At 53.6% G+C, this 23,107-nt stretch overlaps 2 protein-coding genes across 2 annotated transcripts; one reads left to right on the top strand and one right to left on the bottom strand.

Annotated features, from left to right (window-relative positions):
• Position 1: 1 nt before the first annotated feature.
• Positions 2-2,530, top strand: HIRIP3 (HIRA interacting protein 3). Its single transcript, XM_084771904.1, has 7 exons — positions 2-160; positions 239-358; positions 455-563; positions 764-1,683; positions 1,757-1,925; positions 2,003-2,101; positions 2,173-2,530. Exons 2-7 carry the CDS (start codon positions 353-355, stop codon positions 2,334-2,336), a joined length of 1,467 nt encoding a protein of 488 aa, XP_084628030.1. The 5' UTR covers positions 2-160; positions 239-352; the 3' UTR covers positions 2,337-2,530.
• A 1,121-nt stretch (positions 2,531-3,651) lies between these two features.
• On the bottom strand, positions 3,652-22,456 carry TAOK2 (TAO kinase 2). Its single transcript, XM_084771912.1, has 19 exons — positions 21,616-22,456; positions 18,331-18,497; positions 18,080-18,151; positions 17,884-17,985; positions 17,069-17,114; positions 16,859-16,955; positions 16,600-16,713; positions 16,399-16,490; positions 13,891-13,984; positions 13,712-13,793; positions 12,704-12,871; positions 12,296-12,562; positions 11,945-12,102; positions 10,103-10,463; positions 9,817-10,020; positions 9,393-9,632; positions 6,132-6,344; positions 4,972-5,154; positions 3,652-4,889 (listed from the first exon to the last, which is right to left on the bottom strand). Exons 2-19 carry the CDS (start codon positions 18,460-18,462, stop codon positions 4,371-4,373), a joined length of 3,144 nt encoding a protein of 1,047 aa, XP_084628038.1. The 5' UTR covers positions 18,463-18,497; positions 21,616-22,456; the 3' UTR covers positions 3,652-4,370.
• Between the last annotated feature and the right edge of the window lie 651 nt (positions 22,457-23,107).

Below are 23,107 nucleotides of genomic sequence, written 5' to 3'. Positions count from 1 at the left end.
TCCGCCCCCTCACGAAACCGCGGCATTGCGCGTGCGCAAAGTACTGTCCACCGGAAGGAAAAAAGGCGGGAGTTACCAATTCCCGGTTGGGCAAAATGACTCTAGGAGGCAAGAAGCTGGAATTCACGCGCAGCTTCTTGTAAGGCTGCCCTGACCTCAGGTGCGTAGGGTGTGAGAGTCGGGGTTGGAAAAGGGAGGGGTTGGACTGGGATTCTTATGTTGACACGTGTCTTTGTAGCACGGCTAGGCACTCCATCGTGCGACAGAAATTCCTAAGTCAGCGTGTCGAGATCATCTTGAACCTGAGGAGAAGCAGGCATTGAGGAGGCTGGTGGAGGAGGAGGTGCTGAAGATGCAGGTGTGGCTGTGAGCCTGGGCCAGGGGAGACAGGGTTTACTGCTGAGGGCTTGGGGGCAGGACACAACCTTGGTTCGGTTTGTTCTCATGCCCACAGGCGTATGGTGGTACCAGGGAAGGAAAGCTAGACTTTATCAAAATGAAGAGGTCGCCTGCTCCCTGCAGTGGCCCAGAGAGAAAAAGGTCCCGCTTCAATTCCGAGTCAGGTCAGTACCTTCTCCCTTGCTTATCTGTGTGTGTCATCGGTTTATCCAGAAGGCTGTGGGGATGGGCGGGGTGTGAGACAGGAACCAGGTGGAGCTTGCTGTAGCTGTGGTGCTTCCAGCTGTCCTTTGCTCTTAGCCAGAGTAGGTCTAGAAGCATCCTTTCCCTAAATGGAAGGGACAGTTCTGTCCTCATGTTCTAGAATCCAGCTCCACATCCTTCAGTCCAGACTGCTCCGGATCCCCAACAAAAGGCAGCACGACCAAGAAGGCGTATCCAAGGAGAGCCTTAAAGAAAGCAGCCGAAAGCACGGATGAAGAACAGCAGACAGGCCTGGTTGCAAAGATGGGCTCAGAGGAGAGCAGTGAGGACGAAGGGGAGGGCTCTGTCAGGGCAGGTGAGGTTCGGAAGGAAGAGACCGCTGAGGAAGAGGATGATGTGGGGGGAAAGCAGAAGGCTAGGGCTAGAAAGAAAGCTGGGGCCAAGAAGAAGCCAGCAGCACGCCAGACCTCAGCAAGTAAGCAGGCTGGGGAAGGGAGGGAAAGCGGCGGGGAGGGTGCACAGAGAGGAGCGAAGGCGGAGGCCAAGGCAAGTGCTAAACCACCCGCGGCAAGTGAGGACAGTGAGGACAGTGAGGACAGTGAGGACAGTGAGCACAGTGAGGAGGAGATGCTAGCCAAGAGCAAGCGCAGGGAGCCCAGGTCCAGAGGCAGCAAAGGAGAGAGAACGAGGCATAAGCAGAACAGCAAGACTACCAGGCTAACTGGAGGCCGTGGAGACGGCGAGGAAGAGGAGGAGAGGGGGGAGGTGAGTAGTGGGGACAGCAGTGGGGAGGACGAGAAGGCAGCGAAGAGAAAGAGCAGTGACAGGACGCAGCCTGAGAGTGCGCGAAGGCAGAGTACCAGCAGTGAGGAGGATGAAGACAGTGCGCAGGCGCAAGCAACTGCTCAGGGCAGCGTGAATGGTGAGAGTGATAGGGAGGGCGGGGCAAGTGACTCCCAGGCAGGAGGGAGCACCAGAGAGGAGAGGAGGAACCGTTCTTCCAAGAAGAGCTCCAAGAAAGGCAGAGCACGCAGTTCCTCTTCCTCATCAGATTCAAGTGCAAAACCCACAGGCCAGAAGGTGAGGGGACAAAGCAGCTGGGTGGCCTCCAGTAGGGCAAAGCCTGGGCCTTCAGCTCTAAATTCCTTATTAGGCTGCCTCTCGTAGCCGCAGAGAGGACCACCCAGCTCTGGTGAGACTAAAGCGTTATATCCGGGCGTGTGGTGCCCATCGAAACTACAAGAAGCTGCTGAGCTCCTGCGGCTCCCACAAGGAGCGCCTGCGTGTCCTCAGGGCTGAACTGGAAGCTCTGGGCATGAAGGGTGAGATGGGGTGTGCCTGAGAGCTGCCGGAGGGCTGAGCCCTGGGCAAGAGAGGCTCACGGGCGCCTCTGTTCCAGGCAATCCTTCCTTGGAGAAGTGTCGGGCCCTGAAGGAACAGCGGGAAGAGGCAGCCGAATTGGCTTCCTTGGATGCTGCCAACATCATCAGCAGTTCAGGTAAACAATCTCCTCTTCAGGAAAGGAAGAGGCTGGGCTCAGAGAACTAATTTTCTCTCCCAACCTCCTAGGCCGACCACGAAGACGAAATGCCTGGAAGCCTTCAGGGGAAGGAACTCCCCCAGGGGAGCTTTATCGTCGAGCCCTGGACTCAGAAGAGGAACGGCCACGCCAAGCACCTCCAGACTGGTCCCATATGCGTGGCATCATCAGCAGTGATGGTGAGAGTAGCTGAACTCCATGTCCCGGATGCACCTTACCCTCCTGTACAAGAGCCTGCAGTGCTGAAGCAGCTTTCACAGACAACTAGAGGCGCAGGGGTCTCAGCTGTTGACACACTACTCAATTTCATGTTCTCTAAGGTGGTTTTAGGGTTGGGGGGTTGTTTTGTTTTTAAAGACTTAATAAAAAACATTTGTAATTACTTCATCTGAACTGGTCCCTAACTCTCACGCCTTGTCTGTCCTTTGGGGCCAAGAAATTGGAAGTAGCCCTTGCTACTAGGCAATAGTCTAGTGCTCTTTCTTAGTGGTTCCCCAGTTGTCCTAGCCCCTGGGCTGTGTCAGAGAGAGGATATGGCTCCTCTTCCTCCAGGGAGACCAGTTGGTGTCTCTGATCAAACTGGCCTGTATGGGAAAGACTGTAAGCTTTGTCACAGGTGAAAGCAATCTTGGCAGGCTTTACCCTTGGACACCCTATGGATACCTTGAGATAGACTGAGTGGAGCCATCCTGGGCCTGGAGTTCAGGAAGCAGACCTGGGGACTCCACCTGGACTCTTGTTTTTCTAATCGACCCTCAATGGGAGAAGGAGACCCCCCTTCACATGTGAGGCAGGCTGGTGGAGAGGAGACAGTAACAGCAGGTTCAGGCCAGGCTTGAGCGCACATGGATCAGAGAACAGGCCGGACCAGCGCGCAGGCTAGAGACACCTAGGGACCAACGGATACCGGAAGGTTCACTCTTTTTTCCCTTTAACCTTTTTTCCTTCTTGTGTAAGCTAGTTGGGTTGTATAATAAAGTTTAATTGTTACAAAACAGAGCCAACAGGCCTTAACATTGTGAAGTTTACTGGAAGAATGCATGCCTAGTATGAACAAAGCCCTGGGTTTCAACTCCAGGAACGAATACACACACACACACACACACACACACACACACACATACACACACACACACGAGGCTCAGTTCATCTTCTTGCTCACGCTGCCAGGGACTCAGCCTCAGAGTTAGTAGGTATAGTAGACCGTAGACCTGACTGGCCAATCAGAACCTGACAAACCTCTGCAGAAACTCAAGTATCCAGGCAGGCATCTAGTGAAATAGATGTGGGGCTACTGCAGTTTGTGCACCAAATAGCTTTCTGAGAATCTTTGAACCCAAAGCAAAGCAGAAGGGTTCAACAAGCTGACCTTCCATTCATATGTGCAGTCATTAAAATCACTAGAATTTTAGTCACATAACCCAACTAAGTAAGTATAAATAACACTATCATTTGCTCCTGCTCAATCCTTCACACACACCTTAGACAGAAAGGGAGAAGTCCTGGGGTCTGTTAGAATAACCAACAGTTTATTAAAAGCTTGCCCTAGGACTCTGTGTCAGCCCCATAGCTGAGAGGGGATCCCATGACTGCTCCCAGGCTTGGCAACAGCCCTTTCCAAGGTCCTTCCCTTGTCCCCCTCCCCAGCCCTGACCCCAGTTTAAAAAAAAAAAAAAAAAAAAAAAAAGGACAAGACGGCACAGGACGTCAGACAGCAACAGGAGAATGGTGAGACCCAGGCACCCTGACCTCAAGACCCCCGACCCTTCTGGAGGAAGGCCTCCTCCCATTCTCCTTGCCTTGGCACCAGACCTGCTCTGCCACATCCAGGTCTGGGGGTCCTGTTGTCCCCAGTTCATGGCCCCATCACAAGGGTTGTATAATTCTCTGAATATAATATATCTAGACCCACCCTTCCCCTCCCCCAGGGGACCAGATGAATATTTGACACTCACAGTTCCCACCTTTTGTAGGTGGTGATGGAGGGAGACCCTGGCACCATGGTGGGGAGGCAGGGCTCCTGGTCAGCCTTGGGGCACCGATGCCCAAGCTGGCCTGGCGTCACTGGCCAGCCCCAAGAAGCTCATGAGATGAGGAGGTCTGATGGGCGAGCTGGAGCCAACATCCTGTCCCCACCACCACTGGGTGGGCTTCAAGCACGCTGCCTGCAGGATCAGGCACCACCCACTCCCACCTTGCCCTATACCTCTGCTCACCACCCTGTCCTTCAGGAATAGAAGTGGGAGGAGCCGTTGAGGATGTGGGAAGCAACACTGGTGCTTCGGCTCAGCGGCCCTGGCACTGCAGCAGGTGGGCCCACGTTCTCACTGCTGCTGCTCCCTGACGCTGCCCGCCTCAGGGGTTGAGGGCTGTTTCTTAGCAGCAGCAGAGCCCCTCCACGGGGTGTTCCACTTTGTGTTGGGGGCCCTAGCCAGTTTGGAGGCCCTGGGGGAGCCAGCAGAGCTGGCTGACGCCAAGCTGGTGGGGGCATGCCTGGAGGAGGAGGGCCATGGCTCCAATGGGCCCCTGACCGGGGAACTGGACGGGAGGGCCAGGCAGGGGCTGGGGGTGGAGCAGGATAGCCCTGGGCAGCAGCTTCAGCTGGGATGCCCCCCAGAGCCATGCTGGAGAAGCCCAGCCTCATGCTCTCAGCATCAAAAGCCTCGATCTCACGGGCCTGCCGCTCAAGCAAACTCCGGATTCGCTCAGAACGCCCTGTTTGCAGGGCCAGCAGCTCTTCTTCCACCTGGGACACCCAAAAGAGGGGTGAGAGTCCTGGAACGGAGAGCCTGCCCTCCCTTTGCCGCCTTGGGGGAGCAGCCTCTCACCCGTTGCTCTAGCAGCGCCCGCCTCAGCGCGACTCTTTGCTCCAGCTCCCTCAGCTCGCGCTCGTGCTGGCTCTCGGTGCGGATCTTGATCTTGCTCTGGTAAGCGTTCAGGAGCTCTAGCTCCTGTTGGAGCTGTTGCCGCAGGGCCTGGAACTCTGCCTCTTGGGTCTCATCAAGCCGGAGCTGGGTGACAGGGAGGACAGGGTTTAGGGACCTTCTCCTCTCTCCCCACCAGCCTCCCCTGCCCCAGTAGGCCTGGGCCCTAAGGTGGCAAGGAGCAGCAGTGTCAACCTCTATCAGAATGGAAGATGGGCATACCCTGTGGCACAGCAATTACACTGGTGGGAATCTATCCCCCAGGGATACTCGCACATGTGCTCCAGGTGATCCTGGAAGCGCTGTGACAGCAAAATGCTGGCAACAACCTAAACGTCCACCAATAAGGGATGGGCTAAGTAAATTATGGTACATCCATTCCACGGGAAATTCTGTACCGTAAAAAAAAATATAGGTAATGTATGTACTGACATGGAATGATGTCCAAAGAAATACTGGGTGGTAAAAGGAAGTCAGAAAACTAAGTCTGGTTTGATGGTGTTTAAAATTTCTATAGTTTTCCAAATATGCCACAGGAACTCTACACAAGTTAATCACTACAAAATCACCTCTGAGAGGCGGGCCTGAGTGAGAATGGGGCCTCTAGCCCTTTGGACTCAATGTGCATTTGAAGCAGCCCACTCCGGTGTTGTGTACACTTTTCCTAAGAGATTCTTTCCAGATTCCTGAAGTCTGAGTAAAAGGGCCTGAGAGCCACAGTCACTGTAGTCTGCTCCCCTGCTCCCTGTTCACACAAAGTAAATTCAGGTCCAGGAAAAAACCATACTGCATCCATTCTATTTCAGCCACTGCTTCCCTCGGTGGTTCTCGGCATAGCAGGCAAGGCGACTTTGTTAAGATATTAGAAAAACAGTAAGAGAGGCGACAAGACCACCGAGAAGGGTATGAAATAAAACCACTGTGGAAAACGTCAGTAGACAAAGAACACCCGAGTTTTTCTAAGTCCAAATGTCCTGTTCACACCTCCCACCTTCCTCCGCCACAACAAAGTTTAAAGCAAAGGTACAATCTCCACAGTCTCCCTCCCAGACCCCAGGCCTCACCGCCTGTGAGCTGAGCATCTCGGAAATGGACTGGTCATACTGCTCGGCCAGGATCGCCAGCTTGCGGGTCTGCTCCTCCTTGAGCCGCTTAAGGAGGCTCTTGTGCTGAGCCTTGGGTGTGGTCTCCAGCAAGTGTGCCCGAAGAGCCTTGTATTGCCGCGTCTGGATCTTACACGTCTCCTGGAACTGCTTCTTGATCTGCAGCTCCTTCGACTGTGCAGTGACCGGATCAAGGGGAAATGGGGCAGGGGAGGAGAGGAGGAGGAGGAGGAAGAGGAGGAGGAGGAGGAGGAGGAACAACGAGGGGAAAGGAAGAAAAGGAGGAAGGAGACAGAAGCAGAGACAGGGAGAGGGAGAGAAACAGAAAACATGTTAGACAGAGGGGGCGGGGGGAGCTGTACACAGACAGACGTGGAGAGGTCAAGAAGGTCTCCATGGGCAAGAGAGGCAGAGGAACAGTGGAGTTTCCGAGCACATCCAAGGTTACATGGGATGTCACAGGGAGGAGCAGAAGATCTCACAGACAGGAAGTGGAGAACCTTCAGAGGACTGAGGACACAAAAGAAGTTCTAGTCATGCAAAGAGGGAGTGAGAAATTACCGCCCTGGGATAGAAGCATGTAATCAACTGTTTAGGGATGTAAAGACTGAGTGAGAGACCAAGGCACACACAACATCCACGAAAGGGCAATACAACTAAGGACAGGCAGAGGAAGGGCCCAGATCCAGCACCTCAAAGAAGGCAGGAAGAAGCACTGGGCTGAGGAACGGGAAAGAGGTCACCCCATAGCAGGCCACAGAAAGGGCAGCAGAAGGTGGCCTGAAAACGTTTGAGACGTTCCACAGGGAGCAGCTGCCCCCCTGACCAGATCCTCACGTTAGCCCAGCCCAATATACTCAGCCTCCACACCAAGCCCACGGCAATCCCAGGCCTCTAGTTTGCATTCTACCTGGTCCCAACTCATCACCCTTGAGGGTCTGCAGCCCCAGCCCCAACCCTGTAGACTAATGCCTGACCCGGGCAAGAGACGCAGCTCCAAACCATGTAGGCGATGGGTTCACAGTAAAGGAAGGGGCAGAAAGATCAAAAGCCTTTAACCCTAAATACTAAGGGTCCCACAAACGGGGAGCTGTGAGATCAGCAAGTTCCGTGGAAGCTCTACAGGGGCTCACAGCCCAGAGCCGGTTGTGGTCATGGTGCAATGAGGCTGTGAAGGCAAAGAGGATGAGGCTCAGGTGGGAAAGGAGTGAAGACAACGGAGATGGGCTGAAGAGGTCATGGAGCTGAGGGCCAAGGGTCCAGACTCGGGGCAAACCAGGGAGGCTAGGCGGCAGGACAAAGCAGACAGAGGCAGCCTGGGCCAAAGGTATAGTTCCGCTCAGACATTTTATTTGTGTTTTTGTTTTCTTTTTTCTTTTTTTCTTTTTGGTGGAGGGGGAAGGGGACAGGTTGGAGGGAGACAGAAAAACAAAATCAAAGAGGGAAAAACCCCCATGACTTCCCTCCCTGCCACCCCTGGCCCCGGCCTGAGCCAATGAGGGTGAGGATGAGCACACACACGGCAGGGAACAGCAATAACTTAGGGGTTGGGGGAACACAGAGTGTCATTTCTGGACTCCACAGTGGAGGAGGCTGCCTGTCTAGAGATCTCTGGGGCTGCAATCGAACCTGGGGAAACATACTGAGGGAAGAAAGGTCAGAAGGGAGGAGAGGCTGGGGGATTAGAGAAATTTCACTGAGTCATGGGAGATAAAGTGCTCGATGCCTTAAATTTGGGTGGAGGGTTGCAACTGGTTACCTCCAGGGGGGCAGGGCCCTGCGGGTCTGAGATCTCCGCCCAGCCACAGTCCCTGGTGGTAGCTGTCGGGAAGCAGAGAGCCCGAGACAGCGCTGGCTACGTGGTAGGAGCCGAGGGATCCGACTGGGCCGTTCGCCCTTAAGCAGGCCCCAGCTGGCTAGTGTGTGGATAGCCCAGGGGGGCAAGCAAGAGGCTAATTTGTGGCTAGCCCGTGCTAGGCGCCAGTTCCAGCCCTTGCACAGAGCCCAAACTCTCGCCAATAGAGCTAGTGGATGTTGCGTAGTGCGAGGATTGCCCTGACGGGGCCAGGGGACAGGTAGTCGGCTTCGGAAACCGTTCTTATTGGTCTTAGGGTACAGAGCAAACAGCCCCCGGTCTCCCACAGCCCCACAGCCCTGTAGGGCCCGAAAGGCCATGGGTGACAGGCGCAGCAGAACCCGCAACCAGAGTCGAGAGATGCCCCGACGTATCTGGGGGCCTTGCTGCCGCACCCATTTGCCCCCAGCTGCAATAGCTGCCAGAGGTAGAGCCAGGCTGGGCCAAGCTAGGAGCCAGGCAGCTCCAAGGCCCAGAGGCACACCCATAAGGCCTCGGCGCCAGCTCAGGCTAAGGACAGCCCCCAGGGCAGTACCCTGAGCCAGGAGGAGGAACATCCCGGGGGGCAGGTGTAGAGCTGTACAAAGGAACAGGTAGGAGGCCCCCAGGCCCACCAGTCCTACCTCAAGGGCCAGCAGTGCTGCCTGCAAGCCCCCCCCACCCTGGGCTGCGAGCAGTGGGAGCAGCAGCAGCAGGAGCAGGGGCAGGAGGCCTGAGGAGGACCCCACTGCAAAGGAGAGGCCAGCCAGGAGGCCGTGAGACAGGAGTCCCGGGAGCTGGCTAACAGGGTGCTGTCTCAGATGGGATGGAGGGGGCTCTGGGGGGATATCTGGGGAAGGACAGCCATCTCCAGGGTCCCTGGGGGTTCCAATTGGAGCCCCTCCCTCCTCCTCTTCCTCCTCCTCCTCAGGGACTGGAGTCAGAACAGGACCCTGGACCCAGTCAAGCTTGAACTCCACGTCCACAAGGTTTCCACCCTCCTTCTCCCACAGACTCCATGCCCCAGCCTCTTCCTGGCCAATAATACTTCTCTCCTGGGATGCCGGTGACGGGACTCTAGCCTCCTTCATCTCCTCAGATATACCCCACTCTTCCTCATTAACCAGACTCCTATGTTCTTGTGGGCTGGAACTAAAGGTCCCCATTTCTTCCCCCAGAATCCTCTGCTCCTCTGACACCAAGGTGGCCCCTTCCTTTCCCAGAATCCTTCTCTCAGACACTGCTTCCTCCTCCTCTCCGAGCATCCTTTGGTCCAGGATTGTCTCCTGGCCAGATGAACAGGGCTGCTCTTCACTAGGGGTGCCTGTGCTGAGTGGTCCCAGAGCCCCAGTAGCAGGGAGGCCCATGGGTAGCTGGCCTGCACGTACTTTGAGGCTCTTGGGCTGCTGGCGAACCTGGGCTGCATGCTTCTGCCGCAACTCTTGCTCCCGTCGCTTGTTGTACTCCAGCTGGTTGCCGAGCTCTGTCTGGTGCTGGAGGCGGGTGAGCTCAGCACGTGTGCGCTGGACAGCCTGCAGCTGCCGCAGCTCCAGCTCTCGGGTGGCCTCATGCTGCCGCAGCAGCAGAGCGCACTCCAAGTCCTTCTGCGTCTGCTTCTTGTTCAAGTCCTAGGACAGGACAGGGGCAGAACTCAGGGCCCAGCAGGGACAGAAAGCATGGAGAATGCTGAAAAGGAGCCAAACCAAAACACTAGGAGGGCAGAGGAGGACGGAGGCCCCGGGGAGGCAAAGGAGAGGAGAGCGGGGCTAGGATCTTTGATTGTGGGAAAGGAGGGCAGGTGGCCATGTCTACCTCTCGAAGCAGGTCCTGGTCTAGGCTGTGTCTAGCCAGCAGCATCTTGCGCTTGTACTGGCGACATTGCAGTTCGAAGTACTGGCGTTGCCTCCGCAGCAGCCCGGCCTCCTCTTCTGCCTGGCACTGTTGCAATTGCTCCTTTTGCCTCAGCAGCCACTCAGCCTTCTCTCGTTTGGGTGTGCTAGGGTTCTCCTGGAGCTCCTGGGGGGTGGGGGGTGGGTCAGGGCCTGCTGCCGTCCTGCCTAGCTGCGGCCCCGCCTCACCCCGGGCATTCGGGCCTAACCTCCTTCAGCTGCTCCTTCCGAAGCTTGTAGGTGCGCTTCTGTGCCTCCAGCAGGGCAGCCAGCTCCTTCTTCTGCTGCCCCAGGATGTGCTGCTGGAACTTCCGCTCCTCAGCCTGCGCAGCTCGCGCTTCTTTCTCACCAATGGCCTGGTGCCTCCGGGCCAGCTTCTCCGCCTCTGTGCCAAAGCCAGCCCGCTGTGCCTCAAGCTCCCGCTGCAGCCGCCCACTGTGCTCCTCGCGTTCACCTCTCAGACGGGACTCCAGGGCCAGCAGCTGCTTCTGGTGCTGCCGCCGCATGCGCTTATAGCCGCTCAGCTGCTCCCGCAGGGCCGAGTCCTGCTCATGCTCCTGGATCTGTCGGCTGACCTGGGGGAAGAGGACAGGGAAGAGCTCGGAAGTCAGCCCGGCCCCACTCCACACTCACAGAGTGCTGGCGAACAAGACTTTCAGACTCATGATTTCATTGTTATTAAGAATCTTCCTCACACTGAAACTCTCTGAACGATTATCTACCTCATGGGTTGGTGCAGCTAGTTGACTGAGATGACACAAAGTGGTATAGACAGACAGGTCCTGGTGCAAAGCTAGGAACAATTGAGATTAGTGCAAAAGAATGAATCCGAGGCTACCTCTGGGTTCAAACCCCAGCTCTGCCCGTTATTATCACTTAATCTCAAGCAAGTTAACTTCTCAAAACACCAACAGCTCTGCACAGACAAGTGAGCGCTGGCTAGCACCCTCCCGTCAGCAAACACTAGTGAGGGTCCATTATGTTCCAGGTACTAAGCTAGGATCTCGGTCCTGAGTCGTTAGCGCCAGCCCTCTGGTCTCCTCTCAACTGTTCTATCAGTGGCTCTCAGGCTAGTCTAGGATGCCAAGGCTCAGGACAACCAGAGCTCTCTACACAGTACGACAGAGCAGCAACAGCAGCTCAAGAGTGGTCCTAGCGAACCAATTCCCAGTCACAAGCAAAAGTTTGAAGCATCAGATTTGCCCAGTGGCCTCTAAGGGGACTGTTGGCACCCAGGTGCAGCCGGACTGGAATGTGACCTCTAAAGGCTATCAAGGGCATGAAGAGAAGGCTGCTTTATGAGAAGTCTGAACTCGCCTATGAATCCTAGAACTTCGGGGGTCTAAGGCAGAGGGATCACAAGTTCAAGGCTCAGCTACTTAACAAGAACCCATCTCAGTAAGCAAATAACCCCTTTCCTCATGAACTGAGAAAAGTGAATTTTTAAAGAAGATTCTATTTATAGGAATACAGCCCATGGTGCCTGGGCAAGTATGTTGGGCAAACAACCTCTCTAAGCCATAGCAGCCTCGCTCTTACACAGGACCCGGTGCTTTCCCTCCCAGGAGAGCTGCAAAGATTAAACATAAGCATGTGTGTGGGGGCCTGACATCAAGCCATCAACATGAGGCAGATGCCTGAACCCCACCCCTGGCCTCTAGTAAACCTGCCCATTGCCCCCAGGAGTACCACAGCAGGGTAGAGGTGCCTGTCCAGGCATGTAAAGCATCTGGCCAGCCAGAGCAACCCAGGAAGGTCTCCACAAACTGTTATTTCCACAAGGCCTTGAAAACAGAGCAGCAGGCTGGGAAAACCCAGAGCAGGCAGTGACAAAAAAGTCTGCTATGAGAAGTGAGCAGGCCAAGACAAAATGAGGGTAGAATCTTGACTTAAATCATGTGCCATAGAGAAAGCAATTCTGGACTTTTGTCTGATGTATCCAGGAGAGAGAGGGGGGGGGGGGAGGGGAAGGGAGGGAGGAGAGAGAGAGAGAGAGGGGGGGGGGGGGGGAGAAGACAATAAGGCAGCTGAGTGAAGATGGTCACTCTTACCAGGAGGCAGTACGGATGGTGGCAAAGTGATCTCTGTTGCGGCAATAAGCTCGGCGGCGAGCAGAAGAGGTGGTGGAGGTGGAAGGGGCTGTAGGTGGCTGGAGTGGACTTGGGGTTGTCTCTGGCTGGTAGGGATCATCATATAGGTTGTCTGAGCCCTAAAAAAAGCAAAGAATGAAGAGATGCCCAAGGCTTGGGTGCCAATGGACCCCAGAGGAAGCTACCCAGGAGGCTCACTCAGACTGGAAGGAGGAGTGCCACACTGGAGGAGAGCAGGGACCTGGGCAGCCCCTGAGCACACTGGCTCAGGCCGGCCTCCTGTCCACTAAGGCGCTCAGGGGAGCTGCATACCGGCAGCCGGTGAATGATGGAGCTGTGGGAAGTGACTGTATGCTCTCCCTCCTGCATCATGGCCATCTCCCGGGCTTCAGGGCCTTCCTCCTCCTCTTCTTCCTCCTCCTCTTCTTCCTCCTCCTCCTCCTCCTCGTTATCTGAGGCATCTGCTAGGCTGTTGACTGAGCTGCTTTGGCTGGAGGCGCTGATGGACATGCTGGGCACTGAATGGCTACTTTCTAGACTGGTCAGTGTCCCTGCTCGGTGCATGTATGGTTCTGCTTCCTGCGAACAGGGTGTGAGCTGTTGGGCAGGGAAAGGGAAGGACAAGGATATGGAATACCACAGAAAAGAAGGGGAAGGCAGGTGGGGAGAAGGCCAGGCCCAGGATGGGTGGCGAGGAAGTGTCACGCGAAGCTACTTCACCTCCTCCTCCTCGGGAGCCTCAGCACCAGGGCCATTGGGTGCCTCTTGGAATAGTATCTTCTTCATCTTTCGGTATTGCAGGTTATCCAGCTCCCGGACAGCATCCTTGGTCCTCTGGATCAGGTCCATGATCACTGTGGGTGGCCGCTCCCGGAGCACAAAGCGGTGCTAGGGAAACAGCGCACCTGAGACCTGCTGTCGGGTCTCCTTCACCACCTCTAGCTGCCCTGCCTGAGGGGAAGTGTGTGGGGCCTCAGGCTCCAGGCCACCACAGCTGGAAGCGCACCCTTGTCTTGTCCCCCTTCCCACAGCCCAGGCAGCGTCATTTCCCCAGGCACTGCTGATATAGAAGGGACTCAGAAGAGCTAGGTGGCAATCCAGCTCTGCTCATCAAAGGCTACGTGCTCTTGGATGAATCTCAAGGCCTCTTCAGGCCCTCAAAAGCTATGTTTAAAACCCAGCATGGGGCTGGAGAGATGGCTCAGAGGTTAAGAGCACTGACTGCTCTTCCAGAGGTCCTGAGTTCAATTCCCAGCAACCACATGATGGCTCACAACAATGTATAATGTGATCTGGTGCCCTCTTCTGGCTTGTGGGTGTACATGCAGGCAGAGCACTGTGTACATAATAATAAATAAATCTTTTAAAAAGAAAACAAAACAAAAAACCCCACAGCAGATCAATCTAGCAGTCTGTTCCTCCCAACTAGGGCTTCTTAGGACACGTTGGGCCTGTGAAGGGAATGAGGTTCCCCCAGCTTGGAAAACTTAAAAGCATCTAAGGGAGATCATACATTTATCCATGATCTTTGACTAAGAAAAATGACAACAAATTATTATTTAAAATCAAGACGGTATGGCAGATAAAATCAAGCAAGACACAGGGAAGTGAGGCATCAGGGCCAGGGGCAAACTCATAAAGGAGGCTTCCTGGACAAAGAACTGGGAACCCGTGAGCTGAGTTTTCATGGCTCTACCAGCCACAGCTCTAAACACCAACAGTGCTCACCTTCAGAAGAACCTCTGAGGTTGGTCTGTCTTGAGGGATTTTCTGAAGACAGGAGTCAACAAAATTCCGGAAGTACTCGGACCTGATATCCCAGGAAGTATAAGACAGGAGGAGAAGGCATGAGCCAGGCAGCCAGACCCCATGATATGACCCTTTGGCCCAGGAAGCCCAGTCCTCACCAGTGTCCTGACTGGAGAGCAGGGGACTCATTCTGTGCAATGTGGTATAAGGCACTCATTGCATTCATGTTAAACAGTGGTGGCTTCCGCTCCGCTACAGAAAGGACAAAGGGAGGCGAGAAGAGACAGATGATCAGAAACTAGAAGGGAACTCAAAGCAGCTTGGGTTCGAATCCCATCTCCCTGGCTTCCTTCCTGCTTGACCTCGGGCAATTCCTGATCCTGCTGCATCTTACTTTCCTCTCAATACAATGCAATGCTCATTCCATCTGTTGCACATGGGCAGAGCAGGGACTAAAGGAAACAGCAAAAAGGCATAAAGAAGCACACTCAATTATCAGCTCAACTAGTATTTATGAGGGCCAAATGAGAGCAAAATCTACCAGTGTGGGAAAGAAAAACAAGCAACATGTTCTGCGTTCAAGAAACTTCCAATCTAAAATCAACTAAACAAGTAGCATTAGATAGAGCATGATTTCAAAAACTTAATTGCCAACAATAATTATAAGAATGTAAATTACCGCTGGAGAGATGGCTCAGTGGTTAAGAACGCCACCTACTCTTCCAGAGGTCCTGAGTTCAATTCCCAGCAACCACATGGTGGCTCACAACCATCTATAATGTAATTTGATAACTCTCTTCTGCAGATAAAGCACTCATATGCAATAAATAAATAAATCTTAAAAAAAAAAAAAGAGAATGTAAATTTCCAGTTTTTCTTTAAGAGGCAGATATAGTCAAGAGGAGTTGGGAGTACGCAACAGCAGCCCTCCACAGGGAGAGGCCTCCAATGTGCCTGCCTTCCTCAGCACTGCTCCACTGACGGAGTGCTGGCTGCCATTTCTAATCAGCCTTTCCAATAATGGAGAACTATTTCTGTGTATCCACTTCAAAACCCACTACAAAATCTAGAAATACAGTAGACAGCTCTTCTCTGTGACCTGCTCCATACATTTCACCACCTGTCTGGCCACAGCCGCGAACAGCCAATGCAGTGTATGTGGACACAAAGGCCAACAGTACCAACTACTTCTCAGAGAGCTGGCACAGGACACAATACAAACCAAGGCAAGAACCACCTAACATGCTCCACATGGCAGAGCCCACAGAGGAGAGAGGTACCACGGGCCCTAGCTGATGGAGGAAAGTGGGGCTAGCTCTGCTTTACAAGGCAACAGGAAGCTACTGGGGGTGCTGAGCAGGGAGTAAAATGCTATATTGAGCTTAGGCAGACCTCTCTAGCATCAGCACATCAGAGAGACTATAAAGATGAGACTGGTTGCCCAGTGTGGTGGCAACATGCCTTTAATCCCAGCACTCGGGAGGCAGAAGTAGGTGGATCTCTGAGTTCAAGGCCAGCCTGGTCTACAGAGTAAGTCCAGGATAGCCAAGGCTACACAGAGAAACCCTGTATCAGAGAGGTTGTAGGGAAAACTGGAAGAAGGAAAGATCCTTCTCTGTAGGAAGTGTTTAGTAAAAGTTACTTTTTTCTTGGACAATTATTTCATGCCTGGCATTGTACTGGAGATGTTACAAGCTTTACCCCATTAGACAATTACTTCAGTAGCAGAGATTGGGAAAGAATAGCAACATAGCTCCAAGATCTCAGGGACTCCCTTGGGCCTAGCTCTGGGGACCTGTCAACTCATTTCTCTGCGTTACACATACAGCTCCAAAGACCAGTCTCAGGTCCTCAGGCTTGCTCTTACTCCAAACGTCTGCAGTGCTGTCTTCTGTCTAGGATGCTCAAACCTGCATCTTACTAGCAGCTCTTTGTCCTGCAGGTTTGGTTAAGTATCTGAACACAGGGCTTCCTCAAGCTCTAAGCTAGATGAAGTTGTATCTTGGGACTCTCTTCCCCCAGTGATAGAAAACGTGCCTACCTTCCCCTACTTGAAAGCAGTTTAAATGAGGGCAGGAATTTTAGCACTGTACCCCAGAACCTAGCACACTGGACACTTAAAACAGATTTAGAGCCCAAGCAGTAGACACAAAGCAAGAACTGCTATAAAATCTTTAGTATGAGAATTGGCAGGGGGAGCTGGGCACGGTGGTGCACGCCTGTAATCCCAGCACTAGGGGAGGCAGAGGCAGGCGAATCTGTGAGTTTGAGGCCAGCCTGGTCTACAAAGCGAGTCCAGGACAGCCAAGGCTGTACAGAAGCCCTGTCTCATGGGGAAAAAAAAGCAAGATACAAACAAATAAACAGTTCCAAACGAATTGGCAGGAGGGGCTGGACATGGTGGCATACACCTTTAATCTCAGAACTCAGGAGGCAAAAGCAAGTGGATCTCTTGAGTTTGAGGCCAGCCTGGTCTATAGAGGAAGTTCCAGGACAGAGAAACTCTTTCCGGAAACAAAACAAAACGAAAAGCGGCATTTGATAGTTGCTTGTATCAAAGCTCCATCAAAATGGTCAAGAACTTCGATGCCTGGGGTCTGTGGGCTGGGATGGGGAGGACCAGAGCGAGGTGGAGGATAACCTGAGGAGGCAGACGACATCCTTACCCAGCTCAATACAGGTTATCCCCAAGGACCAGACATCCACCTTGCCATCATACTGCCCCTCATCCATGGCTAGGATCACCTCTGGAGCCATCCTGGGAGGACAGGAAGAAAGAAAGGCTAACCGCTGAACCCAGGTCCTACACTTGTGATTGCCAACATTCTGGGGATCTCTCCACCTGCCACCTCTCCTCTTCCACTCACCAGTATGGAGTGCCCACAAAGGAGTTGGCAGGTGCCATGATAGATGCGGAGCCAAAGTCCCCCAATTTTACCAAGCCTGGTTCTGATAGCAAGATGTTTCCAGCCTTCACATCCCTAACAGAGGCAAAGCGCAAAGATGAGACGTACATCTCAGACAAGATGTGTGGGGGCTTCAGCGGTGCCCGAGACAAAGAGAGCTCAGCAAAGGAGGACTGGTATAAGCAGCGCCCACCCTCGGCCACAGCCGCCGCCGTCATACCTATGGATCATGTTGTGCGAGTGCAGATATGCCAGGCCCTGAAGCGCCCCGTGGGTTACGGCTGCAATCTCTACTTCCTGAAGGGGCTTCTTGTGCACTGTACAAGGAAGCAAAGTACCAGACTGAGGGAGCCACCGGGACATGGAACAAGCTGCTTTATCCTACAGCTGTTTGGCTCATCTTCCTCACCCCGCTTGCTGACATACTTACCTTCTAGAAGATCAGAGGCTGAGCCCAGGCAGTACTCCATCACCAGCTAAGGAAGGGGCAAGGGTTAGAGGTCAGCAGACTCGGGCCACCCCTGGCCCAGCTCCCTTGAGCAGAGACTCAAACCAACTTTCTTGTTTATCTTCCACTCAGGCAATGCCAAAAGGGAAATGACAGAGGGGAAGGACGGCTAGAGAAAACAGAGGTGGTAGGAGAGGCTCTGGATTCAAGGCCTCCCCTAGAGAGATTCCAGAACACCATGCTCCCATCCGGATCCCTTTAAAGTCCCCGTCAATCATCAGCTTCTAAAGAAGACATGTCTCTTTTTTTTTTTTTTTTTTTTTTTTTGGTCTTTTGAGACAGGGTTTCTCTGTGTAACCTTGGCTGTCCTGGACTTGCTTTGTAGACCAGGCTGGCCTCGAACTCACAGCGATCCGCCTGCCTCTGCCTCCCGAGTGCTGGGATTAAAGGCGTGAGCCACCACGCCCGGCTGACATGTCCGTCTTGCTAACTGTCTATGCCACTCTGGGTCAGCATCTCCTGCACCTACACAGATGCTCACTGGTTTGTGTTTCTTTTTGATACAGGGTCTCACTGTGTAGACCTGGTTTGCCCAGAACTCACTATGTAGACCAGGCTGGCCTTGAACTCACAGAGATCCACCTGTGTCTGCTGGGATTAGAGGCATGTGCCACCAGGCCTGGCTCATGGGTTTTTCTGAGGACTAACATGGTCAGGAGAGACTGCCCACTTAGGAGGCGGGACCAGCAAAAGATGGCCCTGTGGAAAACTGTTATGGCAGTTGTGGGACAGCTCACCCAAGCTGTGTGCTCCCTCAGGTAACAGCCCCGGTACTGAATGGTATTAGGATGTCGTAGCTTCTGTAAGAACCGCACTTCCTTGATAATATCCTGCCATTTCTAGAAGGTCAAGAGAGGAGAGGGTTACGCAGCCTGCACACTGAGACCGGGGCCTTCTGCCCTCTACAACTTGATCTTAGTGAGCCTGACTCACCTCGTTTGATTGTTTCCCACTATAGGACATCTTCTTGATGGCCACCACCTCACTGTTCCGCACATCCCGGGCCTAGAGGACCAGATTGGAGGGTGGGAAAGAGCACCCTGGGCATGGGGCAGAAGAGGATCTGCTGAGCTAGTGGCAGAGGGGAGGAAGGACTGTTGAGGTGTAGTGGGGGAGAGGCCTGAATAGACCAGCAGGGCCAAAGACTCCACCCTTGCTTTTACCCTCTTCAAGACTCAACTCACAAAGTACACAGCTCCAAAGCTGCCATGGCCAATTTCCCGGAGGTCAGAGAAGAGCTTCTCAGGGTCATCCTTGAAGAAGAGCTCAGCTACATCAGGGTCCTTCAGGCTCCCGGCCCGGCCCCCAGCTGGCATGATGGCCCCTGGGGGCCCTGAGATTGGGACCTTGCCTGGAAAAGAGTAGATAGGACCCTTAGAGCAAGGACAGAGCCCTGAGGGAGAGGAAGGGCCTCTTCCCTCATTTACCAACGAAGGGGGAAGTACTGATGAGGAAGGGTAGGGGGGCTGTTAGAAACAATATCAAAGCTCAAAAATAAATAAATAAGTAAATTGCCCTGGCAACCAGACTGAGGGGTGGGGGTGAGGGGAGGTGGCGGGGCATGGGGGGGTGTCTCTCTGGAGTTCCTAAACTTGTCAGGAAGACAATTCTGGAAAGCTAGGCATCCTCACCAACCCCCTCAGCCCTCAGCAATTCCCTGGTTCCCTATACACAGCTATTCTCCTCAGGTATACAAGTCTCTGCCTCTCAGATAGAGCTTCAAATCCCCACATGTCCCGTCCCATTAGTTCTCTTAGTCCAGTGATTTCCAGGCACCTTCCTGTCCCTCTTGGTGCTGAGGCTACCTCCTCCTTCAAGCTCTCACACACTGGAAGAGAACAGGAAATAGTCAGGCCGGATGTGGTGGAAATCCGGCCATTGTAACAAGTGGGTACTGGCCTGAAGGGACCAAGAGGCTCGTTTTCAAAAAAAAAAGTAGGGACACTGTGGCAGAGGGACATCTAGAATAGGAGCTAGCAGGGACTGGCACCTGACTCTCAGGGCCTTTGTGTTCTTGGCTCCTGTTTGTCCAGTCCAACGGTATAAGCAGCACACATGAGAATGGAATGCTGTGGGTCACAAAGAACACTTACTGAGCATGGGCAGTCAGCATCTCACACGCATCACCTTGCTCTGGGCTCCTACAACCTCATGGATAAACACTATCGTTACCTTTATCCTTTATAAGAAAGCAAACAGGCTTGGAAAGGGCAAATGATTTGCCACCACCAGGCATCCAGAACAGTTATATGAAACCAGCAAGGCAGGATCAGGGTCACCACTTTCCACATTGTCTCTGAGGCACAGAGAGGAAAGGGGGCTCTTCCAAGGTCACAGAGCAGGCCCTTTCCCTCTCTGGTTTAGGACAGCATTGTTAGGAGGGCAGCTAAGCCCAGCCTCCCAGATCATTCCAGCCTGGGTGGGCGCTCCAAGCCAAACCCATAGAGGAAGCTGCCGCAGGGTACCAGACCTGGAACAGCCGGGCCTCCAGGACAGGCTTCTTTAAGGACCAATGGGAATTGAGGCACGAAGCGCCCTCAGCAGGGTTGGACTCCTGAGGCAGAGTTCTAGCTACTTAAAAGTACCTAACAATTTCAGCATATAATTATATTCTGTGGTGCATTGTTTCCTGTTCATGTTGTTAATTTTGTCTCCTCAGCTCAACTGGAAGCTGGAGGGTAGGGAGGGAGCCTGAGTTTTTGGTGGGCCCCCAGGGTGTGAAAGGCTCAGAATAGCCTGAGAGACTGATTGATTGATACCCTCAGCAGCTCCTAGTCTGCTCCAGGCAGGCCCCTTCAGGGAGCAATAGTGGCAACCGCCCCTCATCACAGACCCACACAGAATGCAGGTGCTCACAACTTGCCAAGGAAACCCTCAATACTTCTTAACCAGCAACAAGCCCGAGACTGCCAACCCAGAACCTCAGGCCATATGAAGAGTGTCAGCCATTGGAAAAACATCATACAGGCCCCCTTCCTTCTGGTAACATTTGAACAATTACCATGGTCTGGGCTAAATCATAACCATCTTTTAAAATCCATGCTGCAAAAGAGTCCCTAAATTGTCTTACCAGAGCATCCCAGCTGCATGGCTCCAGCTGAGTCCCTTACGCGTCTCTTTGGTTAAGTGGATTACAGGATGGGACTGTACGAGATCTCACACTCAGAACACTTTGCAGACACTAAGCAAATGGCTTTTCCTTCCCTGGTTCCAAGGTTGCCACAAGGCTTTAATACTGGGGTGGGGGTGAGGTAGTGGTGGTGGGGGAAGGACTCATTCTAACTCATCAGCTAAGAAAAGCCACTAAAATTATCATTTGTTAGAAAAGAAAGCTCTCTCTGGAACATGGGCCAAAGTATGGGATCAGGGTAAAAATGAAGGTCATATTAGAAAAAACACCCACCGAGGAAGCAGCAGCACAAGCCAGAGCTTCCTCTCAGGAAAAGTTCCCAAGTATAGCCCTTCTGGAAAGGAAGTTCTTTACACCCCCATTTTAAAACCTCACCCTGATACATTCTCTCCTGTGGGTTCCCGGTCAAGCCCAGGCTCACAAGAAAAGGGATGGCAAGAAAGGAGTCCCAGTCACAGACGAGACTGGGGTTAAAATCCCGAATCTGCCACCGGATGACCTTGAACAACCTCTCTGGGCATCAGTGTTCTCAACTGTAAAATGGGAAGACAGTAATAAAGAGCTCCCCCAGGTTAAGTGTGTATGAGTGTGGCATGAAAAAACGAATGCACGAGTACTTTGTAAAGGATAGGTCACTTGACAAGTGTGTAAGATTATTTACACCATCACAGCAAGAGACAGGTAGGCAAATGCAGCCAGAGGAATATGTTACCAAACACACACACACACACACACACACACACACACACACACACACACGAGGGGGGCTATGCAAGGACAAAAACTCCAACTAGACCAAGCCAGAAAAGAAGATAAGCAGCCTGTGGTGGCTTGCACCTGTCGTCAAAGCAGTAGACAGGTTAAGGTGGGACTCCTTCCAGTCTTAGGCCAGATTGACCAGTCAGGGCGACAGAAAGACTGCCTCAACCAAAATAAATAAATAAAAAAAAAGATAAGCCCACCTACATGGGAATCAAGCCCCTGGAGCAGTCTGGGGTGGGGGAAAGTGTATATTAAAATCATGGAGGAGAGGTGGTTGTGAGGGCAAAATTAATAAAAGAGAAGACTAGAAAGGTGGAAACCCATTTGATTAGCTAAGTATCCTAGGGCGTGACCCTGGGTGCCATGACAGGCCCTGTCACCTGAGGTACCCTTTCAACCAGACACAATGAAGGGAAGAGGGAGAGAGAAAAGAGGTGGCAACAGAAGGCAAGGCTGGCCAGAGGCTGACCAAGGGCCCAGCAGGGCTTCCTCATCCTGAGGAGAGGGCCCTACCCAGTCCCAGCTTCTCAGAAAGGAGCTGGCCACAGGGACTCCTGCCCATGCACCCGTGTCTCACCTGGTAGGGGTCACTATGGTGCCCCAGCGCCTCCGCTTCCGCCTGGGGTACTCCAGTTGCTCTGACAAGCAGGGAGAGGGGCAAGGAGACCTTCCCCCTCGCCACCTCTTCCTCAGCTTTCGCCCTTCCTGAGGGGCGGGCCGGGAAGCCTCCCCTGGAGGGGAGGGGGTGACAACCTGATCTGACCTCGCGGTCCAGTCCTCCCCCAAATCGAGGGCGACAGTTGCTGAATCCCGGATTTCCGATTGTGGGGTCTGAGCCCCGTATATTTGCAAAGGCTAAAAATGAATCCGATATTTGAACGCCTGGAGGATGAACCCCGGATATTGGTGCACGCAGGGTCCTGAATCCCAGGTATTTTAAATTCTATAAAACAGAGACCCAGGTTTGTAAAGGTTGGGACTCGAGTCCCAGATATCTGATATATGAGGGCTTGATACCTGGGTATTTGAGAAAGGAGGGACCAAGCCCAAAATTTGGGACCCAGGGGCCTGAGCCCCAGGTCTTCGGCCACTACAAGGGGCCCACCCCGAGGACGCCCGGCTGCACGGCCCCTCTAAGGCTGGGGTCCGAGAGTGGACAGCCCCCACTCCAGCCCTAGCCTCCTCCCTTCCCCGTCCTCTCTCTCCAGAACAGCTAAAGGACTGTAGCTGAGGCGCTGCTGATCGTCCCCCGCGCCCTCACTCCTTTTCTCTTCGTCTCAGCTTCTCACCGCACCACAGCCCTGCTCTCGTCCCGGCCTCCCTCTCCCTCTCCCTCTCCCTCTCTCTTCCTCCCAATTCCAAGATGGAGTCCGGGCGGGAGCGCGCAGGCGCGGTATGGACGCCGGGCCAAAGTGGGTGGGGCCCCAAAGGAAATAGCCCCGCCCCTCGCCTCTAGCAGCCGCGGCCAAGACGGCAAGCTGCCCTCGAGCTCAAGTGCGCGCGCGCCCCGCCACGCGGATCCTGGGTGGGAAGAGGAGAGGAGAAAGGCTTGGCTTGCTTGGGGAGGAGCCCAAGCGCGCTGTCCGAGAGCTGACGGTGGAGGGAGCTGTGGCGCATGCGCCCGCCCTGCTTTCGCGCTGCGACTGAGCTTGTTGCTAGGGGAAGCTCCGAGGGGGCGCGCGAGGAAAGCGAGCTGTGGTCTGCGCCTGCGTGCAGGGTAAAGGCTGAAAGGAGTAAAGCAAGGGTGCTAGTAACCGGGCGCAGAAAAGGCGGGAAACCGGACTATTCTGATGTTCATAAATATCTAAACTAGACTTGAACTCCCAAGTGCGAGGATGAACGTGCCAAAGTTGGAGAAACCCTGTGGGTCCAATCCTTACCGGAAAACTGAAGCACAGTAGGGTTGCATGACTTGCCAAAAGTCATGACGGATTTGTCAAAGCATTTCCACTATCTGAAAGCCCCTACCTGACCAGAACCATCAATTTACGTTCATGGAAGAAAACATGTGATCAAATGGCACAGTCGGGGGTCCCAGTATGTTTCTAAGGTATAGTGGTGGCTTAATG

Source organism: Acomys minous (assembly GCF_964271855.1).
Source record: "Acomys minous genome assembly, chromosome: 2".
In the NCBI taxonomy this organism is placed as follows: Eukaryota; Metazoa; Chordata; class Mammalia; order Rodentia; family Muridae; genus Acomys; species Acomys minous.
The sequence above is the reverse complement of the archived record's forward strand: the minus strand, read 5'-3'. Positions and strand labels throughout refer to the sequence as shown.

What these genes read in the sequence shown, in the direction of transcription:
- HIRIP3 (XM_084771904.1), top strand. An exon ending in CAAAACCCACAGGCCAGAAG is followed by an intron (nt 1,684 to 1,756) that starts GTGAGGGGACAA and finishes ATTCCTTATTAG; the next exon opens with GCTGCCTCTCGTAGCCGCAG. An exon ending in GGAAGCTCTGGGCATGAAGG is followed by an intron (nt 1,926 to 2,002) that starts GTGAGATGGGGT and finishes CCTCTGTTCCAG; the next exon opens with GCAATCCTTCCTTGGAGAAG.
- TAOK2 (XM_084771912.1), bottom strand. Translation starts at nt 18,462, where the DNA reads ATGCCAGCTGGGGGCCGGGCCGGGAGCCTGAAGGACCCTGATGTAGCT. An exon ending in TGAGGGAGCACACAGCTTGG is followed by an intron (nt 17,115 to 17,883) that starts GTGAGCTGTCCC and finishes CCCCTTCCTTAG; the next exon opens with CTGGTGATGGAGTACTGCCT. An exon ending in CCATCATTCACCGGCTGCCG is followed by an intron (nt 12,103 to 12,295) that starts GTATGCAGCTCC and finishes TGCTTTTTTTAG; the next exon opens with GGCTCAGACAACCTATATGA.